This window comes from Vitis vinifera, chromosome 10, assembly GCF_030704535.1.
Source record: "Vitis vinifera cultivar Pinot Noir 40024 chromosome 10, ASM3070453v1".
Classification (NCBI taxonomy): domain Eukaryota; kingdom Viridiplantae; phylum Streptophyta; class Magnoliopsida; order Vitales; family Vitaceae; genus Vitis; species Vitis vinifera.
In genome coordinates this window covers 16,904,221-16,918,880 of record NC_081814.1, presented here as the reverse complement: position 1 = coordinate 16,918,880, position 14,660 = coordinate 16,904,221, and the positions used below count along the sequence as shown (strand labels likewise).

At 37.4% G+C, this 14,660-nt stretch overlaps 1 protein-coding gene across 2 annotated transcripts in view; it reads right to left on the bottom strand.

Moving 5' to 3' along the window:
• LOC100264854 (vacuolar protein sorting-associated protein 54, chloroplastic) overlaps positions 1 to 14,660 on the bottom strand; it is a 48,848-nt gene that overhangs the window by 17,261 nt on the left and 16,927 nt on the right. For both annotated transcript variants that reach the window (XR_009466804.1, XM_059740302.1), the window contains exons 4-7: positions 12,337 to 12,454; positions 9,329 to 9,403; positions 6,573 to 6,729; positions 6,305 to 6,393 (exon numbers count right to left, since the gene is read on the bottom strand). Coding sequence is in view for 1 of the 2 variants with exons in the window: in XM_059740302.1 (XP_059596285.1) it covers positions 6,305 to 6,393; positions 6,573 to 6,729; positions 9,329 to 9,403; positions 12,337 to 12,454 (439 nt within the window). In the remaining variant the exon portion in view is untranslated. The remainder of the gene's footprint in view (positions 1 to 6,304; positions 6,394 to 6,572; positions 6,730 to 9,328; positions 9,404 to 12,336; positions 12,455 to 14,660) is intronic.

Here is a 14,660-nt window from a genome sequence, read left to right as displayed (position 1 = left end):
GTCTCAGGTGAGGCTTCGTTCCCAGTGCAAGAACCTTCCACTCTCCCGTTGGAAGGTTTTCAGGTTGAGGGGTTTACGCCTCGGAAGATGGTCAAGGTTCAGTCGATTCTGGAGAGTTTGAGGGTTAGAATTGTCAGGGATAATGGGAAAGGTGTGGAAGGAGAGAACAGGAATCCTCTCTCTGCGGACAAGGTTTATTCCAGAAGAAAGAAGAAAAAGGATTCTGGAATTCGAGGAGAGGATTAGTTCTGGGTGCGGGTTGCGTCGGGTTGTTATTGTTCTCATGAAGATTTTAAGTTGGAATACAAGAGGTTTAGGATCTAGGAAGAAAAGGAGAACTGTGAGAAGGTTTTTAAGTACTCAAAACCCAGATGTGGTGATGCTTCAGGAAACAAAGCGTGAAACTTGGGAGAGGAGGTCAGTGAGTAGTGTTTGGAAAGGTAAAAGTCTGGATTGGGTTGCTCTTCCTGCTTGTGGGGCGTCGGGGGGGATTGTGATCCTATGGGATTCAGTTAAGTTCAATTGTTCAGAGAAGGTGTTAGGATCCTTCTCTGTTACTGTAAAATTGAACTCTGATGAGGAAGGGTTTTTTTGGTTAACCTCAGTGTATGGCCCGAATAAGGCAGTGTGGAGGAAGGACTTTTGGATGGAGCTTCAAGACCTACATGGTCTGACTTTCCCAAGGTGGTGCGTCGGAGGGGATTTTAATGTGATCAGAAGGATATCTGAGAAGATGGGTGACTCTAGGTTAACAGTCAACATGAGGTGTTTTGACGAGTTTATAAGGGAAAGTGGTTTGTTGGATCCCCCTCTTAGGAATGCGGCTTTTACATGGTCAAACATGCAAGTCGATCCTATTTGCAAGAGGTTAGATAGGTTTTTGTTCTCTTCTGAGTGGGATTCTGTTTTCTCTCAAAATATTCAAGAGGCCCTTCCTAGATGGACCTCTGACCATAGCCCAATTTGTTTGGAAACTAATCCTTTTATATGGGGGCCGACTCCTTTTAGGTTTGAGAATATGTGGTTGCTCCATCCTGAGTTTAAAGAGAAGTTTAGAGATTGGTGGCAAGAGTGTACGGTTGAAGGTTGGGAAGGTCACAAATTTATGAGGAAACTAAAGTTTATTAAATCAAAGTTGAAAGAGTGGAATTGAAAGAGTGAAATACAAGGGTCTTTGGAGATTTAAGAAAGAGGAAAAAGCATATTCTTACGGACTTAGGCAGAATTGATAGAATTGAACAAGAAGGGAATTTAAATTCTGATCTGGTTTCGGAAAGGACTTTAAGAAGGAAGGAGTTAGAGGATTTGTTATTGAAGGAAGAGGTACAATGGAGACAAAAATCTAGGGTTAAGTGGATTAAAGAAGGGGATTGCAACTCTAAGTTTTTTCATAGAGTGGCCACTGGAAGAAGAAGTAGGAAGTTCATAAAGTCTCTGATGTCTGAGAGGGGGGAGACTTTAAATAACATTGAGGTTATTTCTGAAGAGATTGTAAATTTATTTAGGAATCTCTATTTCAAACCCGAAGGTGATTCTTGGAAGATTGAAGGGATTGATTGGGCCCCTATTTCTGAAGAGAGTGCAGTTTGGTTGGATAGACCGTTTTCGGAAGAGGAGGTTCGAATGGCAGTTTTCCAATTGAATAAGGAAAAGGCCCCTGGCCCTGATGGCTTTACTATAGCAGTTTATCAAGAGTGTTGGGATGTGATAAAAGAGGATCTTATGAGGGTGTTTTTTGAGTTCCACACTAAAGGGGTAATAAATCAAAGTACAAATGCGACATTCATTGCTATGGTGCCTAAGAAAAGCCAAACTTTTAAAATATCAGATTATAGACCTATTAGTTTGGTTACAAGTTTATATAAGATAATTGCTAAGGTCTTATCAGGGCGTTTACGCAAAGTTCTACATGAAACAATCTTTGGCTCTCAAGGAGCTTTTGTGGAAGGGAGACAAATATTGGATGCTGTATTGATAGCCAATGAAGTGGTGGATGAGAAAAGAAGGTCAGGAGAGGAAGGGGTAGTTTTCAAAATTGATTTTGAGAAGGCCTATGATCATGTGGAGTGGGGCTTTTTAGATCATGTGCTTCAAAGGAAGGGGTTCAGCCAGAAATGGAGATCTTGGATGAGGGGCTGTTTATCTTCTTCTAGTTTTGCTATCCTAGTTAATGGGAATGCAAAGGGTTGGGTTAAGGCCTCTAGAGGTTTGAGACAAGGAGATCCTCTGTCTCCTTTCCTTTTTACTCTAGTAGCAAATGTTCTAAGTAGGTTGATGATTAGAGCTGAGGAAACTAGGATAACTGAGGGTTTCCTTGTGGGGAGGGATAGGACTAGAGTGTCCTTGTTACAGTTTGCTGATGATACCATATTTTTCTCTAAAGCCTCTTTGGATTTTCTTCAAAACCTTAAGATTATTCTTTTGGTTTTTGGGCAAGTATCTGGTTTAAAAATCAACTTAGAAAAAAGCACCATCTCAGGTATTAACACTAGGCAGGAAATGTTGTCTAGTTTGGCTTTGGTTTTGGAGTGCAGAGTGTCAGAGTGGCCTTTGTCTTATTTAGGCCTTCCTTTGGGAGGGAACCCAAAGACAATAGGATTTTGGGATCCAGTGGTTGAGAGAATTTCGAGGAGGCTGGATGGGTGGAAAAAGGCCTATTTGTCTTTGGGAGGGAGGATTACTTTAATTCAGTCTTGTCTGTCTCACATCCCTAGCTACTTCCTCTCCCTCTTCAAAATCCTTGTATCTATAGCTTCAAAGATTGAGAAGATGCAAAGGGATTTTCTTTGGTCTGGGGCCGGGGAAGGGAAGAGAGATCACCTAATCAGATGGGAGGTTGTCAGTAGACCAAGGGAGATGGGAGGTTTGGGCTTTGGGAAGACTTCTATGAGAAATAGTGCCCTCTTAGGGAAATGGCTTTGGAGGTTCCCTAGAGAAAGGAGCGGTCTTTGGCATAAGGTTATTGCGAGTATATATGGGACACATCCTAATGGATGGGACGCCAACATGGTGGTTAGATGGTCTCACAGATGTCCTTGGAAGGCTATTGCTCAAGTTTTCCAAGAGTTCTCCCCTTTTGTTCGCCTAGTGGTGGGCAATGGGGAGAGAATTCGGTTTTGGGAAGATCTTTGGTGGGGAAACCAAACTTTGTGTTCTCAATTTGCTGATCTCTACAGAGTTATTTCTGTGAAAAACCTTACTGTCTCAAATGTCCTTGGCAATTCCTTACCATTGTCTTGGAATTTTATCTTTCGCCACAATCTAACGGATTCAGAAATTGATCTCCTTCAGAGATTAATGTCCTCCCTTCATTCTGTGCTTCTTTCCCCTTCCTCATCAGACTCAAGAGCGTGGTCTTTGTCTTCGTCAGGCTCGTATTCTGTGAAATCTTTTTTCTATGCCTTGTCAAAAGATTCAAATCCTTTAATGTTCCTTCCGGCCAAGTTTTTATGGAGCTCAAAAGTCCCTTCAAAGGTTAAGGCCCTCGCTTGGTTAGTAGCACATGGGAAGGTAAACACTAATAACAAGTTGCAATTGAGAAGACCCTACAAAGCCCTCTGTCCTCAATGGTGCATTCTTTGCAAAGGAAATGGAGAGTCGATTGACCACCTTTTTCTTCATTGTCCCGTCACCATTGAACTTTGGCACAGGTTGTTCAATCTAGTAGGTGTGATGTGGGTCCCTCCAAGGAGCATTGAGGACATGTTGGTTATTTCTTTTAAAGGCTTGGGAAACTCAGTAAGAGGCAAGACACTTTGGCAAATTGCTTGCCTTACTTTGATTTGGATGGTGTGGCAAGAAAGGAATAATAGAATCTTTGAGGATAAAGGGAGAACGGAAGAGATGGTTTGGGATTTGATACAGTTTTACTCTTCTTTATGGGCTTCTTGTACTGAAGCTTTTAGAGGAGTTCCTCTAAGCATTCTACAACTCAATTGGATTGGGGTTTGCGTTTCAAAAGTTTGAAGATTGTTGGGTGTTTTTCCTTGGTTCTTGTGTAGGAAGGAACTCTCATCCTTCCTTTGGTTCTTTTCTCTTTCTTTTGTCTCTTTTTTCTCTCATGTATTTGTTCTTTTATTAATATAATCTTCTTCGTTTCTGATCAAAAAAAAAAAAAAGTCTTGGCCATGCTAAATTTTAAAAGAATTTTCATCCAAATTTTTTGTACAAGAGGGCTCTGGAACATAAAATTAGATGAAACAATTCTATTAGGAAAGGTGATGATAAATTACTATTTTCCAAGATTTTTTCCAAAAAGAAAAAAGTTTTCAAGTTTAACAGCAAAATCGCAGCTAGTCAGAATTCAAAGTGGGTGCTTGGATACACAAAATTGCACAAGGCAGGCTTCCCAGCATGGGTGGTCGACCTGTCCATCACTTGAAAGGGTGCATAGAATAGTGTGGCAGGCAGTGGCTACTAGTTGAGAAAACAGTCGACCATCCAGTCAACCGATTGGGTTGACCAGTTAGTCACTCAATGGTCACATGAAACCCTAATGGCTAGTTTTCTAGTCAATCGCACAGTCGATTGATTGCATAAGAAATTGTTTTTAACAACTAATTTGTAACTTTGTGCCAGAAAAACCTAAACAAAGCTCATGGGCTTCATTTTATGAAAACTTCAACTCTTGAACATGAATTCCATCACTCATAAAGGAGCCTTATATTCTTCTTAAGTGCATTTACTCCAAAATTTGCAAATCTTACTTAGTGCACCTTGGGCCAAGCTACCATCTTCATTGTATTCAATTCCAAGCTAGCTCGTGCATGTCTAGATATACCCTAGCTGCATTTTCCATGAAAGAAAGTTTCAAAGTGTTTGGAAGAACACCTAAGAGTGTTCTAAAGGGCCATTGAAGAAGTGCTCCCTTATGCCTATTTTGGACCACATGGAAGAAGAGAAATCTTACTTAGTGCACCTTGTGCCTAGCTACCATCTTCATTGTATTCAATTTCTAGCTAGTTCGTGTATTTCTCAATAAACCCTAGTTGCCTTTTCTATGAAAGAGTTTCAAAGTGTTTGGAAGAACACTTAAGAGTGTTGTAAAGGGCCATTGAAGAAGTGCTCCCTTATGACTATTTTGAACCACATGGAAGAAGAGAAATAGGCAAGCATTTGTGAATACTGAAAAAGCAAATCAAGCACTCAAACAATCATTTATGTATAATTTTTCGGAGTGGCCTATAGTGTACATAGGAGTTGATTCCTTTTACATGTTGGAATTCATTGACTGGTTGAGCTCAACGTAGTGGATAGGGGTCATTTTTTGCATACCTCGCTACTTGATATGGCTATGTGGTACCTTTGTACACACCATGTATACTTCAATGCACTATTTTGTTAGGCACTATAAATACAATAAATATTTACCTACCCAAAAAGGGAAAAAAAGGGTCCATTGGACATTGGAATCCAAGCGTGTAAGACTTGAAGAGCTTTGGTTCTAGAAGCTCTTGGAATAGTGGAAAAGCATCCAAACTTGAGAAGAAGCTAGCAGGCGAAGATGTAGGAGATTGTCGAACCACTATAAATCTTTGTTTGCACCCTTCTCTCTCTCTTTCTCTTTCTTTTACTAGCTCTTTACTTTATTGCACTACGTTTAGCCTTTAAATTTGTATTAATTTCTAGTATTATTTAAAAATTTACCTCCTCTCTTGGGTGTAGAACTAGGTTGGGCTAGCTATACTTCACAAAATGGACAAGTAAATTTAAAAAATAATACACATGAAATGATGCATTAATGTAAATTTTATAGTTGTATAAGATAGTGTTGTTAAGATCTGTAAGCACCAGTAAGGAATTATTTGTTCCAAATTGATGACACGACAACTACAGGAGAAAGGCTAAAAGAATAGGGGAGATTTGCTTATTAAAAAAAAAACAAGGCATGATTGCCATAGAGGATGCAACCCTAGATAAAGAAGAATGAAGGAAAAATTGTTCATGTAGCCTTAAGTAGTTTCTGGTATATTTGCTTTTGTTTAGTTGAGTTAGTTGACTTAACATAATTACAATAAAACATATGGTGATATAACATTACAAATTTCAAAAAACTTATACAATTGTAGCTTTCAAGTTTCCATGGCGACCAAGAGAATTTGAAGATCATTTCCCTGTAGATTGGCACTAGGGTCAGAAAGTTTGGCATAAAGATCATGGAAGAACCTCATGCAAGAACCTATCAAGATTGCAATACATCCTCTAGAAACCTTTTTGAACCTTTCTCTACTATGGCCCTTAAAGCCAAACAAACTCAACAAATTAATATCTAGAATGTATACAAGTATTTCCAAGTATACATTACCTCGACAATCTTGAAAATAGCACCTAAAAGTTGAACAAAGCTTTCTGATGATAGGCTTCTCAACTTGCTTGCAAGTGATGAACCTCCACCTGAGTAGCCAAATAAGGTCTTAAAAAACAGGAACAAATGGAACAGGAGCATAATAAAATTATTCCATCTGCTAAGTGTTGCATAGAGCCTAATATATTAGAACATACACAATGGCTGCCTATGATATTTCGAGCTGCAGAAAGACACATTAAAGACTAATTATTATATAACTACTCACCATCAGCATCAACCATTCGCTCTCCTGGTGCAAAATCCGAATCCAATGGTCGGGCAACAAGAACTGGAAGCAGCTCTGCAACTGCAGTCTTGATAGCAGTTTTCATATCAGCTGTAAGTGTATCACGATATATCCTCAACACAGATGGGAGTTTTGCCTGAAAAAGACCATCATATCATCAGATTGCCTCCACCTCTTAGAGATTAAAAAATTGATGCATCAAATAGATTGAGATGGACGAATTTATTGTACAATGTGATTATTGGGATCGACAATAGGAAGGATACATGTTGAATGTCAAGCAGAACTGACAAATCTCAGAACCAGATTTTTTGTTTTACTTTTTTTATTTTTTTATTTTTTTATTTTTGTTTCTTCTTTATATTCTTTTACAGTAGGAGAGTCGACATGCCAAAATTCCAAACTTTAACCCCTTCAGAGGTTTTAATTTTTGTCTCTGTTTTCCCTTCTTGCAGTCTTCCTTTTGAAGGATCTCTCATCCTGCCATGTATATGATCTCTTCTTTATATATATAGGGTGTTCCTTCATCGTCTTCTTCTTCTTCTACATCAGAAACTGTTCATATACAAGCATACATACATACATACATATATATATATACACACATATACATACATACACATATGCATGTATGTAGCACATGAGCAAAAGAGGTGGGGATATGATGATGATCTTCTTTCTTAACAAGAAACAATCGTTAACGGTGAAACCATAATAGAAAGAAGGATATTCTTCTAGTCGAACCAAAAAGAAAAGGTACAAAAATAAAATAAAAGCAGCCTCAAAAAGGTGATGATAAGCCAAGACCCACGTAACCAACAAGGGATCCTGAGAGAGATAAAACTCAAGGCCAGAACCTCTACCAACCAGTTTACACACTTAACCAAATGATACCCTATATGACCTGATCTATGGTCCCAATGAGAGGAGCAATCCAAACCCCTAAAAGACTATAGTTTTGCAAATCTACCCATTTAGTCTCTAGGGGGGGGTCCCCTTCCATTCAGAAATCTGTATGCCCACAGACATCGCTTTAGAGAGAGAATCAGTTATCTACCATAACAACCGCCTCAATCAAACCTTCCAGCAAATTTAAGATCTCAGCCTTGATGATCAAACCAAAACCAGCTGGTCTTAGAAAGGTTTGACCACCCAACCATAATGAGCTCAAAGAATGCCACCTATTTTGCCTGCCTCCATTTCCCAAGCAAATCACTATTAAGTTAAACATAAAGCACCCTAATGGAAAGGGATTTCCACACTGCCCTAACATCAACCTCCTCCTGTTAGTACAACTTACCTCTCTCCAATCCATCATAATCATGCACCAAAAAAAAGTGTAAAAATTGCTTCAAATTTAACCTCAAAAAGAAGTGAGGTAGTGGATGGTGCCCTATAAACTCTAGACCTCCACTTGAGGCAAAAATTCCAGCATTCTTCTCCAAGAAAATCACCTAGATGGAAAGCATAGCCCACTGCCAAAGCATTCTTCCTCCAAATTCCTCCCAATACCTTTAGCAATAGAGGGGATTGAACAAATATGGACCATCTCGAATAAATTATGTCATAACCACAAAAAAAAAACTCAATGGTAAAGGGAAAGGGGATCTATCGTCCCACCACTCTATCAATAGGACACATCACTTGAGGCTAAGGGTTTAAGAAGCCTCCTAATCTGGAACAGGTCATTACCTCATTGGTAATGACTGTCTTTCCTTGGGTGACCTGTTGTCCCACCACTCTGTATGAATAAGACACAGCAATTCTGCCAAGGATTTAGAAGACCTCCAAATCTGGAACAAGTCATCTCATTGGTACTTTACCCTCTTTCCTCATGTGACCCTAAGACCTCAAAACATGGACCTTCAAGTGTTACAATTGCTAACTTACAAATATCTAGCAGTTCATGGCTAACCCTAAAATCCAACCAACACATGACCATCTCAACACCATCGACCCTTCAATTTTGTAGCAAGCCCCATCTTCCACCTGACTTTTTATCTATGTTTACACAACAAAATAATTGTTGACAATTATGGGTTCACAAATAAGGAAAATCATTTTGAAATTCTTATCAATAATTTTATGCTATCAAATCTAACCTAATTTCCTCTTTCTGCATTTTTGAGTTCCCTGTTTAAGCACTATTTCCTATTCATGCTACATATTCGGTAATACTTTAATGATCACATTATGTCCCAGTGATTACATCCTTCCTACAAAGCCCTTTGAGGGCTAAGAATTTCTACCTCTTTAAATATATTATAATGATGCCTACTACCTTGTTTATATTACAATGCTTTAGTTTTCTTTCTTTTTTTTATTTTTTATGTAAACAATGAGAAGAAAGAAAATAAGGAAGGTGATACATCCTTCAAAACATAACAAAGAAGAGCCAAAACCACAAAAGCAACCCACAACGCTTGCAAGACCAACAAAAGCCTCAAAAAGTTAACTACTCAGCAGATGTTCAGGATCTGAATGAAGACAAGTCCACAATGAAGTCATAAGCAATTTAGTGGATAATCCACAATGACAATTAGTTTCAATAGATATATTCATAAAAGGCAAAAGTTAAGTGAAACCGTGTAGTTATTGACAGAAATTGGAAGATCATGATGTATGATATAATTCACATGTTCAAGTCCTCAGCATCCAGGAAATAAAGGTGTAAAATTTGTTTTTCACAGATAATAGACAGTTCATGTAGTCATAACTGCATATAGCTTACTCACAGTTCTCAGCAATCCAATAATGAAAGGGAGAAGACGATCTCGGAAATTAGAAGTTTCTTCCTCATCCAACTTAACCTGATAACATAGCAAATCCAGTCATTAATTTGATAATTGCCTAGCAGATTTGCTCCTAAAAATCATTTAATAAATTAAAAAAAAAAAATATATATATATATATATTCAAATAGAAATAAACAAACCAAAGTAGTCAAAATAAAATCGCAATATCAGTTCCAATGTTAGCCTCTCTTTGGCACATTGTTAGCCTCATTCTAATTAGGCCTATTTGGCAGGAAAGGAAAGAAAGAATTTTTTAGGATAGGTGGAGTTTTCTAAAAATAGTTTGGGACTTGTCTTAGTTCTCTTCTTCCCTGTGGGCTTCTATCAGTGAAACTCTTGTAAGTACCGAATCATTTTGCTAGATTGGAACCAAGTTTGCAGAACCATGAAGTTGATTAAAAAGGCACTTTTTGAATGGCTACCACATCCCATGGGTTTTGTTAAGCTAAATTTTGATGGGTGCCTTCAGCAACCCAGGGCAGCTAAGGATTGGAGTTTGCTTATGGACCATTTTGGAACAGCGGTAAGAGCATTTGCGAAATCTGCAAGTCAAAGCTTTAGCCATTGAGGCAAAGATTCTAACCTTTTTGGGAAGGCTGCCATAGGCAAAAGCTTTCAACCTTTCCAATTTGCTTTTACCACTAGGCTCAATGGGTCACTCATTCTGGATTTTGTAATCCTAGAATGAAACTATTTTTTTTGTCCCTCTGAAAAATGTTTCTTGCTCTACCCCTAGATTCTGCTATTGTTATATCATCAACAACAAAGACAGAAAGAATTCACTGGAAGTTTGATGGGTAGTTTCCAAATTATTGATATTTCTTCAGAGTTGGGATGTTATTCTCTTCGAATCCTCACTTAAACAATCATGCAGTCGATGTGTTGTTAGCAAAATGTGGAGCTAGACATATGGTTTCTTTCATAGGAGATTTTATACCTCTATGAATTGTAGCTAGGTTTGTGGTGAGAAATGGGCAGAGGGTGAATTTTTGGAAGGACAAGTGGTGTGAATCTACACCTTTGTGCAAATCTTTTCCCTCCTTATTTGTCTTAGCTACTTCTAAAGAGGCTTGGGTGAAAGATGTTTGGATTGTTTCAGAAAGTGAGGAAAGATGGATGAGGTGGAAAACTTGTTTTTGTGTTTGAGTGGGAAGAGAGTGATTGTGGATGAGGAGGATAGGGTGAGGTGGGTGGAATCAAAGGATGGCAATTTTTCGGTAAAGTCTCTTTACAAAGCCTTTGAGTTGGACTCAACAAGGTGTTTCCCAATGAAGATAATATGGAACTCTAGTGTGCAGCCAAAAGTAAGCTTATTTGCTTGGGAAGCGTCATGGGGAAAAGTTCTAACTTTGAACCAAGTTCAGAAGAGGGGTTGTGCTTTAGCAAATAGATGTTATTAGTGCCAAGCGCATGAGTCGTCCATTGACCATCTTCTTCTCTATTGCTAAAAGACAAGGGATGTGTGGAAGTTGTTTTTTACTTTGTTTGGAGTGTCTTGGGTGTTTTCTTCCTCGGTTAGGGAAACCTTCTTAGGGTGGAAAGGGTCTTTTATGGGTAAAAAGCGTAGAACAGTTTGGAATGCAGGCTTTTTATGCTTGTTTTGGCCAGTTTGGAAGGCAAGGAACAGAATTGCCTTTGAAGGCGGTGTTTTGTCCATGCAAAAGCTGAAAGCGTTTTTTGTATATTTACTTTGGTCGGAGTCTAAATTATTTATAAAAGATGGTCCTTCAACACTAATTGATTTCATTGATTGGGTAGGTTCCCGTTCAAGGAGGGGTTGGTTTTTGTACATCTTGTTGGACAGCTTTTTTTGTTTCAGCTATAAGGGGGTGAGTGTCTCTTTCTTGTACATCTTAAGCCGCTATTTTAGCATCTTTTCGTAATACAATATTCTTACTTATAAAAATAAATAAAAAGTACGCAAAACCAACCAGACTGCCTAGTACAGAAATGGGGAAGACAGAAACAAAAACAAAATTCAGTCAGAGAATGAGATTTGCATGGTAAGATGCTACACATGAAAACCAGGAATCTGGAAACCACTCACAACACACATCAGAACAGGAAAGATCAGAAACTCAAGGCTGAGGGATTTAGTATATGCAGGATTGGGGAGAGGTGTATAGAGTTAACAAGTGGGGAACTAGGATCAAAGCAGCATGGAAATCCCCTCCATTATATGTTTAATTTTGACAGTTGTTTTCTAGGGACCCCTGCCCAGATAGAGATTGGTGGCCTTACCAAAGATCATTGTGGTAGCATGTCAGATCTTTGCCTAATAAAGCTGGTTCTGGTTTCACCAACAAAGCTAAGATGTTTGCCTTGCAGAAAGGTCTGATTAAGGCAGTTTTTTGGGCATGAAAATTTTCAAGGTGGAAGGAGATTGAACTGTTCTTCTCTCTAAGGTGTTTCAGGGGAAGAGGAGGTCCTAGAACCTAGATGCATAGTTTTGCAAAATTAGACATCTTTCATGGGTTTGGATTACTCTTTCTCTTGGACACCTAGATAAGCCAACTAGGTAGTGGATCAGTTAGCTATAAGTGGTGCCTCATAGTTAGAGGAGTTTGCTAGGGATTTCATACCTCCCATAGTTGTATTTCTCTTAGGAACTTCATCATAAAGATAAGAAGAGCATAACTATAAAATAGAGAAAACCAGCCAATCAATATCTTAAATTTTTATTTACTAATTCAAATTGATAAGAAAAGTTTTTACCATCTCAGAAATGGCTCAAAAAAAATAAGGCTGATAATAAAGAGGACAAGTAGAAAAGGTTAGCAAGTTACACCCACCCTAGGCAAGTCTCATGTACAACTAATGTGGAAAATTTGAGTGTTAAACATGTGACATACACTTATGCCTAATCAAACATACCAAAACATTCAAAGAGTGTAAAGGGGAACAGTAAAACCACAAAGATTCAGCATCAGAGGCAGAAACATGCTTACGTCTTCATCCTTTCCATTTGTCATAATAGAAGCCCCTGCTTTTGCATTTGACAGAATTACAGCATCCATATTTCCAGCATCATGTATAGATGCACGCATGAATTCTGCTGAAAGAATGCTACAAGAATGAATTTGATAAGTTACGATATAGACTTATGCAATGATATATTTCTCTTAATTCTCACTAAATGGGCTAATGAATTTGATAAGTTACGATATAGACTTATGCAATGATATATTTCTCTTAATTCTCACTAAATGGGCTCAAGGTGCATTTGGGTTTGAAAGAAGATTAAATAATTGAACAGAAGAATTAGTGAAAGAAAATGAAATTTGACCATGGTTGTTCACATGATCAACACAACCCAGATGTATGAAAAGTTGTACAAGTTGGAACTCATGTTTTCATTCTAACAGTGGAGCACCCACCCATAGACCAACAAATGTTTCTTCTGGACATATAGAGTGCTTTTGACAATGTTTCTATCAAAATGCTTTTAACGGAAGTGTTTTCTGTAGAAGTGTTTTTGGGAGAATTGCCTACCAAGTGCTTCTCCAAGAAGCACTACAAGTGATTTTTCAACCTTTTAAAAGTGTTTTCTAAATTTTGTCAAATGTCTGATTTCCGAAATGCTTTTTACACTAGAAGTGCATTTTAAAAGCAATGACAAACAGACTCTTAGTGTCAATCCTAATAATGTTGAAAGTAGAAGACTTTAAATCACCTTTAAAAAAACTTTTTTTCAAATAATGTACATGAAAAGACCTACAAGGCTACAACTAGTTTAAAAACCTCTAAAAGACTTTCCACAAATAGAAACCTTATAATTGTGGACAAAATTATATGAATTTTCAAGAATAGTTTTTTTGGTTTTTAGAACAAAAAAAAACAAGAAAATACATTTAGCTGTTAATTGTTCCCAACACAAGTTTTTGAGAATTGTTCTAAAAACAAGGTGTTTTTAATAACATAATTTATTTGTTTTCACTTGTTTTCTTGGAGTTGCTTTCAAAAATAATTGTGCAAATATAGAAAATGATTGAAAATAAACCGCTACATATAAAAATTATTTTTAAAAATTATTTAGAACATAAAAAACAAGTTGAGAACATTCCAGGATCTTAAACAAACTTTTGTTCTAGAAAACCTCATTGAACTGTTTTTAAAAAATTGTTCTCAAAACTCTTTTTTTTTTTTTAATAATTATTTTTGAAAATATTCTCGAACAACCCCTAATGTTTTCTACTCTCATCTAGTTTACAAAAATGATGTGTTTTCAATCTAATCCCAAGGTCTTATTTGAAACCTGCTCTCCCCTACCAAAAACATTATATTCTCCTAGCAGTCCAAGAGTAGGAGTTGTTAAACCAAGAAGCTAACTTACTAGGTTGAATATCAAAAGAGACAAACCTATGCTTTGAGAAAGGAGAGATCCTTTTTATTTTCTAGATCCAAATAATCTCAATTCTTTACACAATAGCGAGTTCTTTTTTTTTTCTTTTTTTTTTTTTTGATAAGTACACAATAGCAAGGAGTTTCTCATCCAACCAAGAAAATAAAAGAGAGGAGTTGGAGTCCACTCTTTTTTCGAAGTCAAAACCCATATAGAGGGGAACTTGTTCACTTCAAGGAAGCATCTACGGTCTTTGTAACAATGGTGATATCCTGGGCCAGAAGAAGAAGGAATGGCTCATCTGCTATAGATAGGATAGGTTTGTGGTCAATGACTACCTTCGGGCCCACTCACAATAATGAATGATCATGTGCTAGATAAAAGAAAAAACTTCACTCTTTGGATCTCAAACCATTAATTTGAATCTTCCCTTTTTTTCTTGTATTTTACTAAATTTAAATTCAATGCATTTCATTTTATCCTACTTATCCTAAAACTTCAGATTTGAAAGTTCCTATGTAGTTCTAGTTTATACTTGATGATTTCTCTTAACTGTCATTAATTAAAACAATGTTGTCAACAAACAACAGACACTTCATCATGAAAATTGCCTAGTAAGTTCACCCATTTCTGTAACCAAAGTGTAAAAGACTCAATGTTTACCTTGAGAAAAGCCTACAGTGATTGCATCAATATATTGATCAACTACTATTTTCCTTTTATAAAATTTTCAGCATCATCTCCCTAGGGGCCCCATCACAAGGCTTTTCCAGGGCACTTAAAACCACATGAAGACCTCTCTTCTTTATGAACCTTTCCATGCCATCAACCAAGTAAATAGCTTCCCTGGTTGATTTCCCTGACACAGAAACAGAGTGCTTTTTCTAAAGAAAAACAAGAAACTGGACAAGATTTTATCCTTATTGACCA